The sequence below is a fragment of the Anolis sagrei genome, chromosome 3 (genome assembly GCF_037176765.1).
Source record: "Anolis sagrei isolate rAnoSag1 chromosome 3, rAnoSag1.mat, whole genome shotgun sequence".
Lineage (NCBI taxonomy): Eukaryota > Metazoa > Chordata > Lepidosauria > Squamata > Dactyloidae > Anolis > Anolis sagrei.
In genome coordinates this window covers 30,246,252-30,271,911 of record NC_090023.1, presented here as the reverse complement: position 1 = coordinate 30,271,911, position 25,660 = coordinate 30,246,252, and the positions used below count along the sequence as shown (strand labels likewise).

Sequence of the window (25,660 nt, the reverse complement as noted above, 5' to 3'; positions counted from 1 at the left end):
CCGAAAAACCTACAACAACCCAGTGATTCTGGCCATGAAAGCCTTCAACAATAGTTTGATTGCCTTTTCCTTCTCTGTGTCTTTTTTTTGGGGGGGGGAGGGGCGTGCAGGAGATTGGATATACATTAAATTAATTAATAAGCTTTAGAAATATATTTAGGGTTATACAGAGAGGGAAACGGCAGGCTTTGTATTTGCAATCTTCGGTGCACAGAGCAATGGTCTGACCAATAACCTTTCCCTGAACTGCTGAGTGTTTACATTACCGTCTGCTCCCTATATCCACGGATTCAGAATACTAAGAAGAAGAAAAAAGGTAAACCTTGATTTTGCCATTTTATATAAGGGACACTATTGTACTGCAACACTGAATTTAGTGGGACTTTAGCACCCGTGATTTTAGTATCCATGGTGGGATTTGGTTCTTGAGCCAAACCTAAGTGAATACGAAAGACCCACTAAACAGTAAAGAAGAGGAGAAGATGCAGAACCGCTCTTTTGATAGCTGCCACATCTCTCTAGTAGAGATTTGAATGACAACTCCCAGAATTGCCAAACCAGGGTGGGGGATTCTGGGAATTATAATCCATGAAATTCACATTTCCAAGGTCAGGTCTCACAAAACTTCTAGGCTCATTCTAAAGTCTGTTTATTGTCCAAATAAACATAGGCAGCAGATCTGCTGATTCCCATGTCTTTAGAATATGCCACTAACACCATTTTTCAATATGTGAGTGGTTTCTTTTATGTTCCACAGGGGAGAGAGAAGCTAATCAATTTCCAAAAACATTCAAACAGATAATTTTTAATAGTCAAAATTGCCCTGTGTGGTGAAATGATTTCATGTGCACTGTGTATTTTGGCAAATGAATTGCTTGGCCCTGCAAGACCCTTTCAGCTTTTGCCAACACTGTATATAGAATATGTATATATAGCATTTTCCCAGAAATGTATTAGAATGTTTTTCAAGTGGATGAAGTAAAGAGGAGTGCAGAAGGGAATCAAATTTCATTGTAAGTTATTGTTAAACCGGGTATTATATTAAAGATGTTATTATATTGCATTTATTTATAGAAAATAATTGATTATTCACTTTTCGCTATGGTCGTGTCTACACAGACCATATAAAGTGGACTCATCATATGACTGCTGGTTTCACAAGGGAGACTGGAATTTAATCTTTCTAGGAAGCTCTGGGTTGATCCTGGTGTTTTTGAGGTGTGGACAATTGGTTTGGGCAAAATCTGGTCCAATCCAGAATCCACATGCCAAACAGACCCACCACAGTCTCACTGGCTAAAAGCAGCTCCAGGCAGAGCCTTGCCGGTAACATTACTGGATGCTTTGTCATGACCCCATTATAAATTATGTTGCCTGCAAGGTTCTGTCAAGTGGCTGCTTTTGGCTAGTGTAATAATGCAGTCCCAGTGTTCATTTGGCCCATCCAGCCATCTGTCAGGAGTGCCTTGTGAAACTGCAAGTCATTTCTGGTGTGAGAAACATGGCTGTCTGTAAGGACATTGGCCAGGGGATAGAAGCCCAGATGTTTTACCATCCTGTGGGAGGCTTCTCTCACGTCCTCACATGGGAAGCTGGAGCTAACAGATGGGAGCTCACCCCGCTCCCCAGATTTGAACCACCGACCTTTCAGTCAGCAGTCCTGCTAGCACAAGGGTTTAACCAATTGTGCCACCAGGGGCTTCTAGTAATCTGGATAGATACCAGAGGCCCTCCCAAGCTGCATCGTGACAGCTCTAGGCACAACACCCTGGATACTTTTGGGAAGTGTAGATGTAGTCTCAGCCTCTGCCATACTTTCTCCACATGCTCATCATACACAGTGGATATAGAATGTGGTGGGTATGTGCATGAGTGGGCATGTACTGTATGTTTCCTGTATGCTTATTTATATGAAATTTTATTCAAAAAATAGCCCTAAAACACTGGATCTATTTATCCACTGGTCAGTGTATGTACTGTATCTCAACTCTTATTTTTAAAAGGAACTTTTCATTACTCTGAGTAGAGTGGTAAAAAGCAAAAGCTTAATTTGTCTCACCTAAAAGAATCACCAGCTCCAACTATAGCACTACTGGTATTTTTCAAAACCTGGATGAGAAAATGATGGAGGTGGCCTGAGATGCTATCTCCCTGAAGTGGCATTGGTACTTTCATCTCTCCATGGAATGACCCTCGAATTATCCATAGTTCATATAAAAAGGCATAATGTTGGCTCTAAAATCTGCTCTTCACTTATATAAAAGGTCAATTTATGCATATATAGATGGACTTCTGATATCGGTTAGCAGTTACCTAAAAAATATGCACCAACAGCTTATGGATTAACCTGGGAATGAACAACTAAAATACAGGTGTTAGTGAGAAATTTAATAGGGGAAGCAGCAGATTTTGCCATAAAAACAAAAATAAGTGGGATTGTATGAATAGAAAAATAAATATATTTAAACATATGCAACATATGGAAGATTATGATATTTCAATACTATGTCTTGATTATTCAAGGTACTTACCTTGAATAATCAAGACATAGTACTGAAATATCATAATCTTCCATAACTTTAACATGGGGTCATTTGAGACCACAGATCATTCAAGAAACAGCTAAATAGCATGTGCCTTGGGATGATGGGATAAAATGTAGTGATGATAAGTAATAATTTACATAGAGGAGCAATGTTATAGGTTACTGTTTAATCAATCTGCATGTCTTAGATGCTTTTCTTTAGAGAGATTTAATGCACCCTACAATGAACTTAAAGCACAAGAGAAGTTTAACGGTCTCTTGTTAATGTCCTAATTCTTCTATTATGAGCTACTCTACCTAACTGGATAGAAGTTTGAAAGCCTTCCCTGCATCCAAAATGACCAAATTTGGTGGGCGCTTAATACTTTCTGCAGTGACCTTCCCTTTATTTATTTGGATTCTGCTTGGAATCCAAACATATTTCATTCCACTGGAAATCCAAACATATTTCATTCTTCTCCTATATGCCAGATAGTTGTAGTCCAAGTCCCTAATATTTCTTTTTGCCAGTCTAAATTCTAAGTAATTACATTCTTCTTAGAGACATCTCTCATGTCAGTATGTAAGCAGAAGTTAAGGCTTCAAACCCAGCAACAAATATTACAGGCCTTTTTCTCAGCATAGCATTGTGCAGTGCCCTAAATCTAATTTCCAGTTGTTCATCTCAAAGGTTACTGGAAGTAGGAGTATGCAATTTGCCATCCTGGGGGCATTTTCCTCAGGGAACAGAGAGACTGGGTTGGCTACATGCAGGCTCCACTTTGGCGATCCTACATACATTGTTCAATCATAGACTATCTCCTGCTTAACAAGTAGAAGGCTCCACATTCAGTCTCTGGTATCTCCCACTTGGAAGGCAGTAGGAAAAGTGAAAGACCACCACACAGATGGATTGATTCAGGGGTCCTATGAGACTCCATGTGTATGACACTATGATTAACTTGCTGCATCCTGTGGTATCCTAAGGCTTGTATTTGTTGTTGTTGTTGTTGTTGTTGTTGTTGTTATTTGAAACACAACAAGATGAGTCCACAGCAAACAAGATCATTCTGCTGGCTGTTGTATTGGATCACATATCGGATACTTTCCAAGCGTCTAGGACTGTGTGATGGATCAGCGAATAATGTGTGCAGATCCCAGTAAGGTGGCCTTTTGCAGCTGGCAGATGGTAATTTTGTCAGTGCCGATTGTGTTTAAGTGCAGGCCAAGGTCTTTAGGCATTGCACCCAGTGTGCCGATCACCACTGGGACCACTTTTACTGGCTTGTGCCAGAGTCTTTGCAGTTCGATCTTTAAATCCTTGTATCTTGTCAGCTTTTCCAGTTGTTTCTCTTCAGTCCTGCTGTAGCCTGGGATTGCAGCATCAATGATACATCATTTTTTAACAAGATCATGAGGTCAGGAGTATTGTGCTCCAGAACTCTGGCTTTCTGAATTTGGTAGTACCAAAGTACTACCAAATCTTGCCATGTGAAATGAAACAATGTCAAGTAATCCTTGCATGAATGAACCAAAACATTTTATACTTTCTATAAGCTACTTGCCTGTGTTTTCCGAAATGTATCAGAGATGTTTTTTTTCTTGCACATTTCACCCTTTGATGGCCAGACATATTGATCTGTGCTTTCTTTTACAAACTGGGAGTAGCTGGTGTGCTCTTCCAGTCCTCCTTCATTGTCTTTTCTGTGCTGATGCTACTAAAAGGACTTGTAGATAGATACAGTATAAGGAGGAAACAGACAGCTGGGCAAGCATAAAAAGATTGTAAAAAGGAACTTCTTTGACAAAATCATTGTTAACTGACTTGTGCCTATAGGAACATGATGGAGCAATTGAGTAACCCAAAGGACCTTCTGTGTTCATTGTGGGTATGAATGCCAACCAGAGATTTATGAGATCACCACCAGTAGCTGACATACAATACTGTACATGTGCATGTCATTTGTTTAACACCCCTTTCCATACCACATGCTCCGTTTTTAATCAAAGGGGCCCACTTTTTCAATCACTTCTGTGCTTTTGGAGTTGCCACTTCTGTACTCAAACTGTAGCTAATCCACATTTGGGCACTTGCCTGAAACTAACCACAATGCTAAAATATTTTCAGAAACCAAATACAAAGCCTGAGTAATAGGACACACAACACAGTGTAAAACATCCAGATTTCTTTTCTTTTCCTTTTTTAAAAGTCAGATCCTTGAATGTATGTCTGTGCTGTAATCCTCTCCTTCATCAGCAGAGAGCTTGCCTGTAAGATGTATATATAATTCATGGCTTTAAAATGTCAGTACAAATGCTGTTCAGTTTTTAAAAGGGCTAGCAGATTGTTTCAAGCCACATTAAAGCGTATCCTTCTCTTCATGCAAGTTGCTGGTCAATTATACACTGGAGAACACCGTATCGTAAAATCATAGCTTGGAATGATTGCAGGCTTCAGCTGAGCAGATACCGCAGACTCTCATTAGCATACAGCCATCTATTACTAATGAAAGTCATTTTATACTCCTGAGAAGTATAGCAATATGCATTAAGGAAAATGGGTAGAGAGCTGTTTCACTCCACCTTAGTTCCTCCCAGATATTTTTGGATAGCAACTCCCATCACGTCTTCAGCCAGAAGTGCCACTTGCAACATCAAGGGCTTGTCTACACTGATGGGGAAAATCTGTTTACCGCCACATATTCCTGGTCTACATTGGTCCTACAATGATTCTGTTACTGACACATAATCATGAGTATCAGCACACATTTTTTTAAAAAAGATTCCACATGAGAAAGGGCTACCTTCTGGCAGGACTGTTCACTTCTGAACTACTTGTTCTACCCACCCTAATGGCTTAGACGGTGCAAATGGATAAGGAGTCAAACTGATAGACATTAATTATTATAGTTTTGATTGGTTTTTATATGAATTTTTATTATGTTATATTAATTTTTTTAAATTGATATGTATGTATGTTTATGGCATCTAATTGTTGCGAATCTGTAACGCCGCCCTGAGTTGCCCACGGGCTGAAAAGAGTGGGATAAATGTAAATAAATAAATAAATAAATCCTCCAAAACCAGCACAGAGAAGCAATGCTGCCTGAAAGGATGGATAAAGATTGGCCATCTAGCTGGAAACTGCAGATCTTGTGGCTCAAAAATTAACTTCTTCATGGTCTGTGATGTGTGTGTGTGTGTGGCACGCATGCATGCATGTAGGGGTGTTAGGGGATTGTTCTTGGATGAAACTGTTTGCAGCTTGGGAGTTCTCCTGGACTCATCACTGAGCCTGGTATCCCAGGTTACGGCGGTGGCCAGGGGAGCTTTTGCACAATTAAAATGTGTGCACCAGTTGTATCCATACCTTGGGAAGCCAGACTTGGCCATGGTGGTCCACACTCTCGTTACATCCAGGATAGACTGCTACAATGCACTCTATGTGGGGTTGCCTTTGAAGACTGCTCTTAAGCTTCAAATACTCCAACGAGAGGCAGCCAGGTTAATAACTGGGGCAACATACAGGAAGCATACAACTCCCAGTGTTGGAGTCCAGCCTGTGATTCTGTTTTAAGATCAAGGTGTTTTAGATGTGGGGAACGATGTCAATGAGGGTCAAGATGGCCATGGTCTGGTCAATGATATTAATGCGGAAAATGACATAGAGACACCGGTTCAAGTGTAGTTTCCCATGAGAATGTTCCTACAGGGTATAGGGATGATAGTTTACTCCTTGAATTGCTCCCAGAGAGTTCCCAGGATTTGGGGCTTGAAAACAACTTGGCACCTGAAGAAACTAATGAGCATATAGACAGGCGGGTAGAAATTAGTCAAAACAGACAGCTCGGCCAAGGCCTTCGCCGTTCTGCCAGGCTTCAAGAGATGAGGGTGAGAGGCATTCAGGGGAAACGAAACCAATTTCTGAGTGCTTGGAATGGCTTAAAGAGGGGATATAAAGTTCCAACCATAGGAAATATAGTCAGATGAAGCATAATTTTAGATTCCCGCTCATGTCTTATGGAAGCCCTGCTGGGAAGAGTTATGTTTAAAGATTTCTTGTTTATGGTTTGACTCTTTGTCTCTTGTGATTATATACTCATGCTTTGGATCAACGTTTTCCTGGCTCTTTGGATTTTATTAGAGAAGTTGGGACTTTGTTCTTGAACATTGCTGAACTCTACCTTGGAATACTTTGTTCCTGCTTATCTTCCTACCTAATTGGATTTACCTATTCTCTTAAAGTGTTTTTTACCTTGTTGCTTTTACTTATCTTCAATAAAAAAAAAGGATTGTTTTCCTACTCAATGTGTGGTGTTTTGAAGTCAGAGGGTTATTCCTGTTCTAGAGTGCAACACCTAGGTTACGTCAGCTCCACTGGCTGCCAGTTTGCTACCGAGCACAATTCAGAGTGCTGGCTGTGGCCTATAAATTGACCTGGGCCAATTTACCTGTCTAAACGCATCTCCCTCTATGAACCATTGCAGAAATTAAGATCCTCCGAGGATCTTTGCACAAGTACTCACTAAACAGTTGCATTGAGGAACTGAATTCTATTTCAGACAGCCCTTCCTTTTGAGTCTCATTTGTCCTTAACCATTCAAAGTTCTATGTAGCCACTGGTTGGTTGTATGTTGCCAAAAATCTATTTTAAAGGCAATGCATAAAGGACAGGAAATATTGATCTGCTAAAAGCACCTGCGTGGGTGCATGGACACATGTGTGTTGGAGATAGGTTAGGGGAAATGTATTCAACTGGCACTAGATGAAAGAAGTTAATCCATGTGGCATTTTTAAGCAGTCACAAACTATTTAAATGCACAGGGTGCAGACTTCCTGAAGCCCTGCCATTCCAAGACCTTGCTATGACAGGTGCCATTACATGACACATTGCAACTGACAATCTCCAGATTGTATGAGATGTATGAATGAGGTAGTGCCTGACCATGCATGTCTCGCTTGACCACAGTTCAAAATTCAGCAGTTTCTAGCTATCAGCTATTCCCAGGACAATCAACAAAGAAAAACAACCACTGCATTGCAAAAAGCGTTCCAGGTGCGTGCTTATACCTTATAGTCTGCTGAACAATGGAGTTAAGCTCCTGTACTTATCTGTAAGACAAGTTCCGCCCCACTGAAAGTCTGCAGGATTAAATTCAATGCACTTGGGCTAAACTGAGATGCATTTTTATTTGTTCATCCAAGTAAGGGGAATTGATTCACTGGCAGGCTGATCTTAGCATTCATTTACAGGCTGTGGATGTAGGAAGGATTCTTATCTTAGGTGATTTCATATTGCAATAACAAGCAAAGGTTACAACCTCTCTCCAGCAGTCTTCACTTCAAGCTAGGTGTGAAGCAGTTTTGAATATGAATAAATTTACAAATGCAGTTCAAAAGAAAGGAGAGGGGAAATCTATAACACCATTCATTTGTATATTGATTAATAACCCCTTCCCATCTAGAGGCATGGCAAAGGGTTAGAATGGATTGCTCTCTTCCAGCTCTATGATTATATTATTCTAGGGAGCAATCGCATCAGTTAGGAAATGTATTGTATTCCCTGCCTTGGTCAATATAGTCTTGTACAAACAAATCTTCCAATAATTCTCAGGGCTTGACTTCTGCAAATCTGTTGTAAGAGAGTGGACGCATTATACATGAGAAGCTGCTCTTTGGAAAGGATGTGATTTGGATTTTAGCTTGACTGATGCTGCTGTTCAGATGTCATTGTGTATATAGTAATTTAATAGGGCAGGAGAAGGAGAATCTAAGGTAGAGGAAAAGCCATATGCAAAGCTCTGCCGGGCATATTCTAGTGCAGCAGAAAGTGGAAAAGCTTGAGAAAGTTACAATTTTGGATCATAGCTTCCCTGGAAAGTACACTAAAGAAGATGAAATTGCATATTTTTTCTTCTCTCCTGTGAGCTGGCAAGATGTTTTCTTTCCTTCTCAGCAAGAGTTATCCTGTCTGAAAGGTATTTTTTCAACAAATTAAGCAACTTAAAAAATATGGATTCTAACTAGTAGTCCAACTCCCATTGGAAGTTGACCTTCAAGTGACGGTGAAAGATCTAGAGACACTTGTCAAACATAAGACCTGTGGACCAAATCTGGCCTCTCAAGTTATTTTATGTGGCCAGCAAGGCTTTCAATGTCAGGACAACATAGTTAACATTTATACCATCTTACAATTACAAACAGTCCTTTGAAGGCAACCATACTTATTTATTTATTTATTAAGAGCATTTCTATCCCGTCCTTCTCGCCTCCAAAGAGGGACTCAAGACGGCTACCAGCAGGCACCATTCGGTGCCAAACAATATACAACATAAAATACATTTAACCTACATTAAAAACAGTTATAAATACATTAAAACAATATGACATTTCATATCATCCTCCAAATGAATCCATATCTATCAGTTCAAACAGTCCATTAAAACCATCTTCAATCCACTGCCATCAACTAAAAAACAGTCCATTAAAACCATCTATCTTGCGAATGCTTGATCCCATAACAAGGGTTTGAGCTTTTTCCGGAAGGTCATGAGGGAGGGGGCAGATCTAATCTCGTTAGAGAGGGCATTCCACAGCTGAGGGGCCACCACCGAGAAGGCCCTGTCTCTCGTTCCCACCAAACGTGATTATGATGGCAGCGGGGCTGAGAGCAGAATTTCTCCAGACAATCTTAAGGTCCTTGGGGGTTCATAGACAGAGATACGCTTGGAAAGGTAAGCTGGGCCAGAGCCGTTTAGGGTTTTATAGGTCAAGGCCAGCACTTTGAATTGTGCTTGGGATCTAATAGGCAGCCATTGGAGCTGGCATAAGTCTGATGTGGCCCTCAGTGAAAATGATTTTGACATTCCAGATCTATAGATTCTTAGAGGTGTTTTTTTCAGGTAAACTAAATAGCATTTCTAAAAAAAAATCCACATTCACGGAAGCGAATGCATCTTATCTGCATCAACCCTCAATTTGTTAGCCCTTTGCTACAACCAGAGATTAATTTAATACTTTCATAGCCTTCTGTGAATCAGAGAAGAAATGAATGGCATTGGTCATAGCTAACCCAAAATCCTTGCTGGCCCTTGCTGGTCCCAGTAGTTTTGTGTAAACACCAGTGTGAACTGATTCCAGTGTGAAGAAGTCTATTCATAATTCTCATGGACCACCTTTTGGGTTTACCTTGTTGTAAAATGCTGCTCCTGGCCCAGTATGCACCTCAGATAAACGCCCTCAGTAGGTTGCATCACAGATCATTAAGAGATATAGCAGACCCAATGGGAATGGAGCCCCCCATGTGGGTCCAGGCATTAAAGAGCTGGGCATGTGTAGCCTGCAGAAGAGAAGGCTGAGAGGAGACATGAAGTCATAGGGAGGAAGAAGCAAGCTTGTTTTCTCCTGCCCTAGAAACTAGGATGCGGAACAATGGCTTCAAACTACAAAAAAATTCAGGGGGATTCCACCTGAACAGGAAAGGTGATTCCACCTGAACATTAGGAAGAACTTCCTGTGAGAGCTGTTCAGCAGTGGAACTCTCTGCCCCGGCGTGTGGTGGAGGCTCCTCCTTCAGAGGCTTTTAAACAGACGCTGGATGGCCATCTATCAAGCAATTTTCCTGCTTCTTGGCAGGGGGTTGGACTGCATGGCCCACGAGGTCTCTTCCAAATCAATTATTCTATGATTCGAAGTCCATTGCTTGCAAAAGTGTAAAGCTTACTATCCTTGTGATAGATAGTTAATAAGCTGAGATAATAACCGACAATTGCAGGTAAATGATAGGCAATTTTGTCATATTCTAAATCTCTTTACAAAAAAATCATTAAAGAAACTATGCTCACATTTCAAAACAAAGAGATGATTTTAAGGATACATATTTTGAGTTGGGTATGATTCCTATATCAAGAAATGTATCTATCACAAAGTGGATTTTAATCAGGATAGATGATTAACAAATTGCCCAGGAGATAAACAAACACGTTTTATTAGGGCAAACTATTTTCCCCCTTAAAACCCTCTTTGGCAAGAGCTTGCAAAATGAGTGTGTGTGGAGAAGCTATATTGTAAATTTAACACATTCTCTATACAGTAAAGCATCTAGCCTGGCTATAATTGGTGCCTGTGGCGGTTGTTGATACTCTGACTACATCGGCTTTCCATGCCCTTTAGCAGGATTGCGGGGAAATATCTCTAGTCCTCGTTAAGCTGTCTATTATCGAGACATCATAAATGTGCACATTTAGAAGAGACACTTCACTATCCTGGCACCTTAAAGCATTTAAATAAATTAGTTCCCACTATTTCAAGCGTTAAATGTTCCATGATAATTAAGTGTAAAGCCTTCAATTGCAATTAAAATTGCTGAGGAACTTGTTCAAGTGAGGCTGTATTCTGTGGGGGAAGGAAGGGGGAGGAATTGAGAAAGAGGGAGAATAAGAGAAAGATTCTTGACCTTCTTCTTAAAATTCATTTTCTGGCAGGTGCATAAGCGGTGTGGTTCTGGCAATTGGAAACTGACTATGATCCCTTCACCTCGGGGTCAGCCATTTGCATTTAGTTTGTGGCATTTTTTTTTAAAAAAACAACACTTTGGTACATTCTCTGTAAAGAGTCCTTTTGGACTTAAACTTAAAGGACACAGACCCACATCTTATAAAAAAAAACACCAAAACAAATGGAGCAAGAGGTCACCTAGGTGGATTCCCTGTGCTGAAATAGCGGCAGAAATGTTCCTCATTATTAGGCAGAATGAAGTATGGATCTGGGCCAGCTCAGGCAGACAACTTAAACCTCTGATGGCACAAAAGAAAAGGGAGAGGATTCATATCCCATCATCCTCAGGTTTTTTTTCTTGTGTCAGAAGCGACTTGAGAAACTGTAAGTCGCTTCTGGTGTAAGACAATTGACCATCTGTAAGGACATTGCCTGGGGACACCTGGATGTTTTGGTGTTTTACCATCCTTGTGGGAGGCTTCTCTCATGTCCCTGCATGGGGAGCTGGAGCTGACAGAGGGAGCTCATCCACACTTTCCCCAGATTCGATCCTTTGACCTGTAGGTCTTCAGTTTAACCCATTGCACCATCCCCAGGTGAACCAGTTCTGCATCTCTTGAATTTTGCAAGTTTGAGCACATAAATCTAAAATTGTGTTTGCCATCTGGGGTGCGTACTTATGCCAGGTATTGGTTTTCAACACCCAAGCCTTGAAACAAAAGCCCAGGGATGCTGGGAACTTTAGTATGTAATCTAGAACTGTTGAAAACCATCGTGTGTTCAGCTGAAATCTCCCTGAATTTTTTTCTATATGAATCATCTTGCCTAAACTATTTAATGAGTTTTCTCCTATTGGTTTCTTTTAATGGCTTGTTTTCAACCAGTTTTATTTTTAATCACATTTTGTCTTTGCAGTTTGTGAATTTTTAGCTATTTTTATATATTGTGTGCCATCTTGAGTCCCAAACCGGGAATGGTGATGATGATGTTAGAAGGAGAAAACCTTCAGTATGATGTTACTCCGGGATGAGCAAGGTTATTCTCTTGCTGAGGGCTGCATTCTCACATGAGGTGTCACTAATAGGGAACAAAGCAACAGCCAAATGTAGATGGCTCCCTCCTTTGTCTCTCTTTCTTCCTCTCTGTTCCTCCACTTTCTGTCCTTCTCCCCATCTTGCACATCCAAAATGTGCTTTGAAATATAGCAAAGCAACAAAACTGAGTTTTTTCTTTGCATATGGCCCTTCATCATTTTACCCTTTGCTATTTCATATCCTCTGTTTCTTCTAATGTTACAGCTGATATGGTATGACTGTTTTGTCAACTGTTGTAAGATAAGACAAAGATAATGTGCCTCATTGGATTTATGTCTTATATTTAGACTTTGTGGACTTTAAATTGGATCCTTTAACATGAATATCATGACTTTGAAGGAGGGGTTGTGAATAAGCAGATCTATAATTGATGGCAGGCAGTAGTTAAATAAAGCAAAGAGGGCTTCCATCTCAAATCAGAAAAGCCATTTTAATGGCTCTGAATACATTTGCTCATAGCAGTGTTGTAGCTGTGGGCTGCAGTCCCCAGGAGCTTGGCAAGAGAAACTAGACTTGGCAAGCTTTCCTAACGACTCACCAGGTCTGAGTCAACCATGGGCAGTTTCCAGTCTATGAAGGCTGAAAGGTCGCTAGCATTTCTTGTTAAGCATAAGTCCTTGGAGGAGGAAGGCAGACTGTATTTATTGTATTGTATTACTTTATTTATATTTTAGTCTTTTTCTTAAAGCTGGGAATCAAGACAGCTTATTATTATTATTTATTATTTATTTACAGTATTTATATTCCACCCTTCTCACCCTGCAGGACCCTCAGAGTGGATTACAATGCACATATACATGGCAAACATTCAATGCCATAGACACACAACATATATAGACAGACACATAGAGACCATTTAACATACCAACTTCATGGGGGTATTTTGGCCACCAGGGGAGCTGTCGCTTCACTGTCCATTTGTGACACTGATGGAGTACTTCCTCATTCTTTGCATGCTTGCTGAATATTTTTATGGCGTCTTAAATTAGTTAAATCACCTCCCCACATAAGTGGTACCTAAATTTCCTACTTGACAGATTCAACTGTCTTTCGGGCTGTAAAGGTCAACAGCATGCTATACAATGATTGGAAGCTCACTCCGACCTGGCTGGCTTCAAACTCATGACCTTTTGGTCAGTAATGATCTAATGCAGCTGACTCCCAGGCAGCTGGCGCTTAAAAGATAAGAAGGGGATGACGGGGTCTTTGACCTGCACATAGAGATGTACATAGAGATGGAGATAGTATTTATACAGGATGGGTATTCCTTATCTGAAATGCTTGGGACCAGAAGTGTTTGTGGTTTTGTTTCAGATTATAAAGCACATATATTAATGTATACATAAATAATGAGATATCTTGGAAGCTTTTTTCAATCATGTAAGAAGCGACTTGAGATTATACTGCAAGTTGGTTCTGGTGTGAGAGAATTGGCCGTCTCATAGATGTTGCTCAGGGGACACCTGGATATGTTAGCTGGGAGGCTTCTCTCATGTCCCTGCATGCTAGAACTGACAGACAGGAGCTCACTCTGTCTCGTGGATTCAAACCAGCAACCTTCAGGTCAGCAACCCAACCTTCAGGTCAGCAGTTCAGCCAGTACAAGGGTGTGCCACCGCTGCTCCTATCTTGGAAGTACGACCCATCTATAAACAGAAATTTCAGGAGTGTTTCATATAGACTTTATGCACATAGCCTGAAGGTAATTTCATACAATCTTTATATTCATTTTATGCCTGAAACACAGCTCATATACATTGAACAATCAGAGAGAAAAGATGTCACTATCTCAGCACTCATGTGGACAATGTTGGATTTTGGAGTATATTCCAAATAAGAGATGTCAACCCACTTTATACAAAATTTATAATACAATCATGCCTCCACATTTGAGGCTTTGACTTTTGCGGATTTGATTATTCATGGAATTAATTTTAAATGTTCTCTCTAGAAATCTCTAGGTTCTCTAATGTGACTCTGCAGTGAATCTCCAGTCATGCTAGGACCTAGAGTTTTCTGGGGAGAACGCTTCTCTAGGAATCTCGGTCCTCCTCTGGTCAGTTTCCAATAAAATGAACCATATATTGTCGGAGACTTTCATGACCAGAATCACTGGGTTGTTGTAGATTTTTCGGGTTGTATGACCATGTTCTAGAAGCATTCTCTCCTGATGTTTTGCCTGCATCTGTGGCAAGTACCCTCACAACCTCTGATGCTTGCCACAGATGCAGGTGAAATGCCAGGAGAGAATCCTTCTAGAATATGGCCATACAACCCGAAAAACCTACAACAACCCAATGAACCGTATAGTTTTGTAGGAAGACAGAGACATTCCTAGAGAAATATTCTCTCTCGTTTTCACAGGAAAATGTGTTTAGGAAAACAGTTAGTGGTTGTCGGAAAGAATGATAGACCAACTTGAACTATTGTGGAGAAAATATTATGTAGCAAAAAAACATGTGGGACAAGATCCAGCATTGTCACGGTAGTTATGGTGATGGAGCTCTTTCATTATCTTTATGACTGGTGATGAAACTGTGAACCTACTTTCACAGCTTGGCAATACTACAGCCAAAATGTTTACATGGTACTAGAGACCAGAGGGCTAGGAAATTATGTTTGTAGAGTTTTCTTGATCACAAAGTGCCTTGCAAACAGGAAGCTGGAGAGATCTTTGTGATCCTGCCACAGCTGTTGGTCTTATAATGCCCTGCAACTGGGGAAGTTCTGCTCTCCAATCTCTAGTGCCTCAGAAACTCTTCAGTTTGAGTGTTGTCTAACTGAGATTTCAAGTTTTGTGGGGTTACATTCAGTTGATCATGACCATAAACATGAATCTCCAGAAGCTTCAATTAGTCCAACGGTCGGCAACCAGGTTGTTCACCAGAGCAGCGTACAGGGAGCACACAACTCCTCTGCTACACCAGCTCCACTGGCTGCCAATCAGCTTCCAAGCACAATTCAAAGTGCTGGTTTTAACCTTTAAAGCCTTAAACAGTTCTGGCCCAGACTACCATCCAAATGTATTACTGTTAAAAACCATCACAAAATTTAAGATAATCTGGAGAGGCTCTGCTCTCAGTCCCACCACCATCGCAAATGCGACTGGTGGGGACGAGGGACAGGGCCTTCTCTGCAGTGGCACCCTGTCTGTGGAACTCCCTCCCCAGGGACATCAGATTGGCTACCACCCTCCTGTCTTTCAGAAGGAAACTTAAGACCTGGCTATGGGACCAAGCGTTCGACGAGTAATAACAGCAAGTAAAATAAGTTATAAGACAATGAATTGATCCAGACTGGACTTTGGACTCTAAATTTTGGATTCTGATTTTAACACGCGTGTTTTTAATCAATTGTTTAATTACTGGTTTTAATATTTTAATGTATTGTTGTTTGTTGATTTTTTTATGATGCAAGCATCCTATGATGCTTTTGTGAGGCCGCCCTGAGTCCCCCCTTGGGGATGAGAAGGACGGGGTAAAAATATAAGAAATAAAATAACATAATTGCTGGATTATCCCAAGTCTATCATATAATAACTCCAATTTACATAATCACAACTGTTGAACAGGGTGCTGGGTATAATTTTTTTTTTTTGCATATTTTGCCCACAAAAACTCTGATGTTTTTCCTCTGTAGAATAATTATTCCACAATAATTCAAGGTGAATGCTATAGAGGAATGTTTGTTTTCTTCCACAGTGAGGAGAAAATTATCATAAGTATTTCTTCTCATGTGCAGAGATGAAGTAATCAAGGTGTTACATCCCTACCAGAATGTAGGAAAAAATAGGAGACTACACTACATGTCCAAAATAGCCATGTTTGTTGGGGAATTCTGTGACTTGTTTAAAACATAACATTCTAAAATTCTGTAGCCAGCACTTTGCAAATTCTACAGGTCTGGATAAAGTTTATGCCAGTTTGAAAACTCTGTGTGTGTGTGTGTGTGTGTGTGTGTGTGTGTGTCTTTGTGTCAGTGGTTCTCATCCTTCCTAATGCTGCAACCCCTTAATACAGTTCCTCATATTGTGGTGACCCCCAACCATAAAATTATTTTCATTGCTACTTCATAACTGTAATTTTGCTACTGTTATAAATTGTAATGTAAATATCCAGGATGTATTTTCATTCACTGGAACAAATTTGGCACAAATACCCGATACACCCCAAATTTGATTACTGGTGGTGTTGAGGGGAATTGGTTTGTCATTTTGGAGTTGTAGTTGCTGGTATTTATAGTTCACCTACAACAAAAGACCATTCTGAATTCCACCAATGATGGAACTGATGGCACACAGAACTCCCATGACCAACAGAAAATACTGGAAGGGTTTGGTGGGCATCAACCTTGAGTTTTGGAGTTGTAGTTCACCTCCATCCAGAGAGCACTGTAGACTCAAACAATGATGGATCTGGACCAAACATGGCATGAATACTCAATATGCCCCAATGTAAACACTGGCGGAGTTTGTGAGAAAATAGACCTTGGCATTTGGGAGTTGTAGTTACTGGGATATAAATTTCACCTACAATCCAAGAGCATTCTGAACCCTACCAGCGATAGAATTGGGCCAAACTTCCCACACAGGAGCCCCATGACCAACAGAAAATACTATGTTTTCTGATGGTCTTCGGTGATCCCTCTGACACCACCTTGCAATCCCCCAGGGGTCCTGACCCCCAGTTTGAGAAACGCTGGGGGGGGTGTATCGGTAGAGTGGTAATGGTGGTCAGGGAGATGTAGTCCAAAAAGGTAATTTGCTCAAGTTCTGTTTTTTGGGATGGTGCCTTTTTTCACCAGGAACCATATTTTCATTCCCCCCCCCCCCCCCCGCCCCATTCTTCATACATTGCATTTTTAAAAAGATCTTAAATAGCTCAGACACAAATTCTTTAAGCTGTCTGGTACTAGTTGGGGTTATTTTTTTCTCAAAACAGCTATACATACTGTTTGCAAAAATGAATTCACCCAAAGTTGCCAAAACAACGTCTTTGTAGGGGGGTTGGGGGGCATTAATAGAAGTATCGTTTTGTAACTACTGAATACACAAAACATTTTTGTTTCGATTCATTTCCACCTGGATGTTTTTTAGTAATGTGAGTAATATTTCCATTTTGAAACACCAGTTGTTTCATTAAAGGAAAAACAAATCAAATCCTCATGTTTTTTGTTGGTTTGGGCTCAGCTAACTAGCAATTCCCTTGAAGCAAGTGGGTTTCATTACCCAGCAGAGGATTATTGCAATAAAAGATACTTTTTCCAAGGTTGGATGCAGCTTCAAGAAGATTTTGATTTTGCCTATAAAATTCCCAGCAGCACCTGCAAATGATAAAAATGAGTTCAAGATGCTCCCTAAAATGTTACAAGATACATTTGTATAGCAAAGCCAGTGCATGATTGTTATTTTTTTTATTCTAAGGAATTGTGATATTTGGAAGAGCCAGAAACATCTCCCAGCCACTTTTTTGTAGAGTGAGCCAATGATGTAACATAAATCTTTCAGCAGTTCCTTTAAAAGTCCTGAATAGGCCAATATTATATAGGAAATATGTCTCCTAAAGCAGACAAAAGAATTGTAAAGCAATCTCATAATACTGTGCAGGGAATGATATGGAGTTGAATCTATAACAGAAAAACAGGTTAAGATCAGCATCAAGAGAAGTGGTTCCCAACCTGTGGTCCATGGACCACCAGTGGTCCACAAGAACTAAAATATGATCCGCGGCCTCAACATTACTACACAGTTTCAATAAGAGCAGCTGGTCTTGCAAAACCCTCTTATAGTGCCAAGGCTTATTAAATATGGTTTATTAAATATGGGTGAGATCTTGGAGTCCTTGTGGACAACAAGTTAAACATAAGCCAACAATGTGATGCGGCGGCAAAAATAGCCAGTGGGATTTTAGACTGCATCAATAGGAGTATAGTGTCTAGGTCCAGGGAAATCATGCTACCCCTCTATTCTGCCTTGGTTAGACCATGTAAAGATCCCTTACCTTACCAGCCTGGGTGGCAGGGCCTAGGAGAGACAGGCCAGTTAGTTGCAGCTTTGGAAGACCTGGCAGAGGGCAGCAGGAGCCATTTTAGTTTAGGGAGAGCTCCATTTCAGAGAGGGGGAGTGGCCTAGGCCTGAGCCAGCCTTAGAGCAGCCAGGATTGGTTTATTAAAGGGGGGCGGAGTTAGACTGTTTGGGAGGGAAAGAAAGGCTTTTTCAGGCAGTCTGTTGATGTTAGAGTTTAGAGCAGGATTACAGAAGTTTTTAGGAGTTCGTGTTAAGAATAGGCAGTTTGCCTGAAGTTTGCCAGCGAAGTAAGCTGTAGCAAACTGGGTACAGCTATTTAGGGGGGAAATAGCTGGGTTTTGTGGGTAGCTAGGCTACAGTTGTATCTTGGCAAGAGATTTCAGATCCTGTCAAGAGTACTTGTGTTTAAAGAGAAGTAAATCTTTATATTTGTATCAAAGAAAGAACCATTCTCATGCAACCGTCACGCTTTCAAGAACCAGAACATTTTATCTGTAACAGCCAAGCTTATTAAACAGCATTTACACTTTCTTTCTATACTATATTAAATAAACTTTCCTTGATTGTTTTGAAACTTAAAAGCCTGAGTCAAGTGTACATTTGTGGATTTAGTCCCTTTTCCTTTTCAACCTCACCGGCTTCCCTTTAAAGAAGAAAATAAGAAAACACAATACTTGGTGGTCTAAAAACATTTTTAATATTTTCAAAACCAGCTAGAGTGTTCCTGTATAATTGTTTATGGTGGCAGCGGATGTTAATTAGTGAGACAATCCCCTCAAACGTTCTATTGGTACCAAAGTGGTGTAAATTCTTTATATTGGAGGGACAGTTGGTGGTATCTGTTTGCCCCCCTGTCAATATATTTTGTTAGTGCCATATATATAAAGCCGTTATAATTGGTGGCAGCGATGCGGGATTGATCAATAGCCATAAGACAGTAGTTATAGACCACACCTGGAATACTGTGTACAATTCAGTGCACCACAATTGAAGGGAGATATTGACAAGCTGGAATGTATCCAAAGGAGGGCGACTAAAATGTGGATCCCCAGGGTCTGGAGAAAAAGCCCTATGAGGAGCAGCTTAAAGAGCTGGGCATGTTTAGCCTGAAGAAGAGAAGGCTGAAAGGAGACATGATAGCCATGTATAAATATGTGAGAGGAAGTCATAGGGAGGAGGGAAGCAGGCTTTTTTTCTGCTGCCCTGGAGACTAGGACATGGAACAATGGCTTCAAGCTACAGGAAAGCAAATTCCACTTGAACATGAAGAAGATGATTCAATTTTCCTGTTTCTTGGCAGGGGTTTGGACTGGATGGCCCATGAGGTCTCTTCCAACTCTATAATTCTTGCCAACTACTGGGCAGCATATGCTCTGTATCAGAAACTAGAGATGATGTGGTTTATCCAATGCAATTTTCTGAATCAGCACCACAAATAACCAACCAAATCTAACATTTACCAAAAACTGATTCGTAACCCTTTTGGTACTAAAGTTGAAGAGTGGTCCCTGGTCAGAGGGGTCCCTAGTCAAAAAAAGGCTGGGAACCACTGATCAAGAGCAACAGGAAGTATGGTAGGGGTTAGGAATCATTTAACTGTTAGATTGTCTGACTACAACTCTCAGAAGCACCAGCCAGAATAGTTATTGGTAAGGAATCATGGGAGATGTAGTAAAAAGCCTTGGGTGGTTCAAAGATTCCTAACTTCTGTTCTGGAAATTGGAGCCAAATTCAGTTATAGTTATAATAGATGAACTGCCATTCATTGAATCTACTATTGGTAACTAATTTAAGTCCTCTTCATTTCAGTGGCTCTACTTCCAATACTTTCTAAAGCTCCTCCTAGTAAAATGTGTAGAAATATACTAGGGTGTGTTTTCATGAAGCATCATGGTGTTTTGTTTTGTTTTGTTTTGTTTTTTACATTGCATGGTACATAGCTAAACCAGATTGGCTTATAGTGTAAGGAATACACATTAAAAATTTGTTAACATGGAAGGATCTGCGTGCAGGTTTACAAGAGGTTTGCTATTTTAGTGTAATGATGCAGATTCTACAGATTATTCCATCGCTTCAGCAGCGTTGCTCTATTTAAAAAGAGAACAACTGTGAAGACAATATTTTTAGAAGCTATCCAGCAGCTGCCTCCAGATGATGTTGTCCATATTCCACACTCTTCTCTTCTTGAATGCATAAAAACTTTTGTGACACATTGATCTAAAGCCTTGTATAACTTTCTTCTATTTCAGCTTTGGTTTGCCTTCGTTAATGGATTTTCAGGGCAGATTTTATTTGAGCGCTGGTGCATTGGCCTCTACAATGTGGTAAGTGTCCCTTGTCTCAGCTTGATAACATGCAGAACCCGGATGGCATTCCTTTGGTGTTTAGATCTGTGCATTTTATTTGGGCCGATCCTCTGCATATGCATGTGATGTGCATTTGAGGGCTATTGTTCTTTTGTCTTAATATTGAACAAGTGAGTCCCCTGTTTCTCCTAACAAGGAGTAGTACCTCAAAAACATTAACCTACCACAAGTTTGCGTATTCCATGGACCACTAAGCCAAATGCAACCCAGACAGCTAGACAAAATTTTGGTCAAGCTTGAAAGTGTTGTTCTTGGATGACAGCTGTCAAAATCCCCAGCTGTGGTCAGGCTTGCTGGGGATTGAAGGGGTTATAATCCAGAAAGAATGTTTCCAGGCTCTGCAGCTGGAAACAGTCGAGAGGTGGGTGGTCACTCATGTCTCACCAGAAAGAGGAAACATGTCAGCCATAAGGAGGATTCAGGTTTGCATAGAATTTGCATGTTAATTGCTAGACATTATTAGAATAAATAGAAATACAGTACTGAGCATCTTATTGAAGTGAGAGAGGAAACGAACTGTAGTCCAGTGGTTCTCAACCTGTGGATCCCCACATGTTTTGATCTACAACTCCCAGAAATCCCAGCCAATTTACCATCTGTTAGGATTTCTGGGAGTTGAAGGCCAAAACATCCCACAGGTTGAGAACCACTAGACTACAGGTTGAGAACCACTGCTGTCGAACCTGCCTCAAATCACGAGGAGAGGCGGGTAAGAAATAAAATTATTATCATTATTATTATTATTATTATTATTATTATTATTATTTCTGTAATACTGGATTTATGTACAACTTTGTAAGTAGGAAAAATTTCGTGGGCCTCCTAGAAGACTCTGAAGCCACCAAATCTTGTCTAATCTTAAAAGCTAAGCAGGCTCAATCTTGGTTAGTCCTTGGATGGGTGATGTCAAAGAATAGCTATATTGCAGAGGACAGCAATGGCAAACTACCTTTCCTAAGAAAGCCTTATGATTTCTCTCATCTAAGAAAACTGTATGAAATTCATAGCCACCATAAGTCAATAGGCAACTTGAAAACACATACAGTACATATAAAAGAAAGCAGATCTATTACTCTGCAACCAGCCCACCCCTACCCACAGATACCCAAGGTGCTGCTTAAAGTGGTGCTCCCTGAGCCAATGACTGGCAGCATCTGGTGAGTTTCCAGTAAAGAAAGAAACAGTTGCCACCAATGGGCACAAATGTAGTGCCAGTCCTTGAAACATTGGAGGGTGGGAGGGCATCAGCAATGCTCCATATCAGATATCTAGATAAGCACTGTGCCAGCTAGCATGCCCACAGAAGCATTATAGAAGTTGGGACCCCAAAAAAGTAACTTTACAAAACACTGTGGGAGCAATTTGAAAATCTTAAAGCTTTGTCATTGTTGGGTTTTATTTCATAACTATCTTGGGAAATTGTTTACATTTATATGGTGGAACTCAAAAAAACAAAAGATTGCTTCTCTCATCATCTGGATCTTAGTGTTTCCCTAGTTTACTGATTGAAAATACATACACATATTGCAATGTTTTGGGTCTCAGAACTATAAGACAAATAAGATAGAACCTGAGAAATTTGTTTTGGTTGCAATCATTCTCTGCTTATAATATTCAAATGTTATGCCATTTACATTATACTTACTTCTAGAAGGTTTGCTGTGTTAGCCTGTTCCATCAAGCATACAGACAACAAAAGTGCCCAGCCACACCTTAAAAACTAATATATTTATTGTGGCACAAACCTCTTATGAATGAGATGTATTCAGTAAATTCACAAAACTTTCTCCCATGATAATTTTCTTCAAGGTGTCATGGATCCTCTTTGTGTATGTGTGTACACTACTTTACATTATTCATAAAGCATGTGAAAGTCTTCCAAAATATTAAGGGAGCATCGTCACACCCTACTTATTCCAATGTGGCACATACACGAGACAGATTAGGGTATCCCGAGGGTCTTGTTAGACAAAGCTGCTTGTGGGAATAACAGTATCCCTTCTGTCCCAATGATTGCTCAACCAGCAGCTGTAATTGGGGGCAATCTCCAGACAAGGAAATAGTGACTTGCCCCTTGTGCATGCGGACGTAGCCGGGAAAGTCAGTCATATGAGCTGCCCATTAGTCTTGGCTCTCATCTACTGCACAAGAATACAGAATGCTCTCCATGCAGCCATCTGGTGTATTGCTTTGTGACTAATTCAAAGGAGATGGATGACATCATGGAGCTAGGAAATGTACTTTCTGTTACTGATCTCCAGAAATAGCTGGCCCTTTGTTGAAGCTGATCTTCACCTGCATTCTCCAGGCTTCTTATACATTTCTGGAAGGAATCACTCTCCAAACTTTAAAAATGAAAGGCTTTCCCCCTCTTTTTTTAAAGAAAATAAATAGAAATGGTCTATAATTACAGACAGCTGGTTGAATGTAAATACAATGCAGAGATAATAGGTTTAGGTTTTTAAAAAGTTGAACTGATGCACACCTTTCAGGGTGGAAAGCATGTTGTGTTTGGAAAAAGCATAAAAGCAGGACGAGATTTGCTTGGTTTGCATCTGATTATTAATTGACCCACCTGGGTTTCACAAACCTTCATGCAACACAAAATTATCCTTTGGTTTTTTCAGTTCTCTGAGTATTGTGATGCTATTCTCCAGTGAAAAAAAGCATCCAAAATGCAGATATTAGAGATTACAAACTGTTTTGTTAAATAAAAAGAGGAGGAAAATGAAAAATGCATGTATAAGAGAAAATTGATATAGGTTGCTATGAGTTTACCTGGCTATATGGTCATGTTCCAGAAGCATTCTCTCCTGATGTTTTGCCCACATCTATGGCAGGCATCTTCAGAGGTTGTGAGATCTGTTGGAAGGGTTATGAATCAGTTTTTGGTCGACTTTAGATTTGGTTTGGTTATTTAGTGTGCTGATTTAGAATACACCACATCAGCTCTGGTTTCTGATACCGAACATATGCCATCCAGTCATTGTCATCTGCTCACCCACAGAAAACCATTTTTAATAATGTAGAGCTGATGTGGTAGTAGTAAACTTTTGTGGGTAGTCAGCTTCTCCCCTCCCAACATCTCTGTTGCCTCGGCAGTATAAGAGGGTTTTGCGAGACCAGTCGCTTTTGTTGCCGTGTTGTTTTGAGGCAACGGTGTAATAATATTGAGACCGTGGACCATATTTTTGTTCTTGCAGACCACTGGTTGTCCACAGAGCACAGGTTGGGAACCACTGTATTAGAGGAAATGATGTACAAAAGATATGTGTAAATACGAGGTTTTATTTGAGGGTTTTTAAGGCATTGACAAATTGAATTGAATTGAATTGAATTGACTTGTGAAAAAAACAATATGAACATTATTGAAATCAGAAACAAGGGATCTGCCTTTTCCTTATGAGTAGTTGTGGTAGCTCTTGAATATTATTCCAATACATTCTACTCTTAGTGTAGAGGCATTATGTGTTTAATTCATTAATTGAAATTAGATGCATCGTGCCTTACAGCAATTGTAAAACACAGCAAATCAACATCAAAACCTATAATGATAATATAATAATAAAAACACCAGAAAACCAATCAGAATAGCATTCTGATTAGTAAATTCACATCATATTTTCAGTGATCAAAATGTCACTGAAGAAATGGGAAGGTGGGGAGAGCTGTCACTACTATATGCCTAAAGCCAAAAGCCTTTCTAAAAAGGATGTTCTTTGCCTTGCTCTGGAAATCCATTGGATAGAGAACATGGTGGATCCTATTGTTTTCAGTCATTTAACAGCTCCAGCAAGAATCTTCTTTTGGGTGCCACACAGATGTTCATTGATAACAGTAATTCACGTAAGAGGTATTCACTGTTGATCTTCATGAGCTCATATGTTTAACCAGTGAGGATGCTTGCCAAAGCAGATACATTATTCTTAAGTCTACTGCATGCCTAAGTTTTTTTGAAGAATGGACGTACAGCTGTAAGCACAGGGGCAGTGAATGCTGATGTGAAGTGGGTAATGCACTCTGGTTCTTAATGTGAACTTTAAGGAGCTTTGCAAAGCAGTGAACTCTGTCCAGAAATAGGTTTAGCATTTCAGATCATTCATTTAAAGTTCAGATAGAAATTTGGAGTAAGCTCACTGCCCCTCAATAACTGCCTCAGAGCCCTCGGTGGTGCAATGGGTGCTAGCAGGACTGCTGACCCATAGGTCAGTGGCTCGAATCTGGGGAGAACAGGTTGAGCTTCCTCTGTCAGCTCCAGCTCTCCATTCAGGGACATGAGGGAAGCCTCCCACAAAGATGGTAAAATATCAAACATTCAGACATCCCCTGAGCAACGTCCTTCTAGATGACCAACTCTCATACCAGAAGCTTCTTACAGTTTCTCTATTCACTCCTGACACATACAAAAATTAACTGCCTCTATGCACAGAATACCTTCCTTAGCCCAGGGATAGCAGACACATGAGTGTACAAGTATTAGCAACAGCTGACTGATTCAGTTCATTTGAAATGGGGTACTAAAGAAGAGTTCTACGGATACCATGGTCAGCTAAAAATACAAATGAATGGGTACTAGAGCAAATCAGGACTGAACTCCCAGTAGAAGCCAAGATGGCTAAAATAAGGCAATCGTGCTTCGGACAGATTGTAAGAAATGTAACTCATGTGAAAAGGTTATAATGCTTGGCAACATAGAAAGCAGTAGGAAAAGAGAAAGGTGAGACCACAACTGAATTGAAACAAGCCACCACCCTGTATCTGGAAAACCTGAGTGGGACAGCTAATGACTTGGGTTCTTGATGGGTTGTCATCATAGATAGAAGTCAACCTGATAACTTACAATATGAACAGATCTTCAATATGGATACAGCAGCTGATGAAAGTCACAGTTTTAATAGCATCTGGAGCACCATAGGTTTCTCAGGACATGTATTTCCTGTGTTGATACATATATGTCTTCCTTTCAAATACTGCAATATGGACACACAAGACCTGTGTGGTGTATCAAAACTGAATCAACATTGAATCAAGAACCTAAGAATGTATGATGATAGTGGAAATGCTGTGTGAAGACTCTATCCCAATGAGGATTATACCAAACCGATGAGTTTCTCTAGGACATGGTTGAGCAGATTTATGTATTTGAACTGCGACT

At 40.3% G+C, this 25,660-nt stretch overlaps 1 protein-coding gene across 4 annotated transcripts in view; it reads left to right on the top strand.

Moving 5' to 3' along the window:
• The window catches only part of ATP8A2 (ATPase phospholipid transporting 8A2), a 438,434-nt gene that overhangs the window by 293,180 nt on the left and 119,594 nt on the right, over window positions 1-25,660 (top strand). For all 4 annotated transcript variants that reach the window (XM_067466581.1, XM_067466582.1, XM_060770914.2 and 1 more), the window contains one exon: window positions 20,389-20,463. In XM_067466581.1, the coding sequence (XP_067322682.1) occupies window positions 20,389-20,463 (75 nt within the window). The remainder of the gene's footprint in view (window positions 1-20,388; window positions 20,464-25,660) is intronic.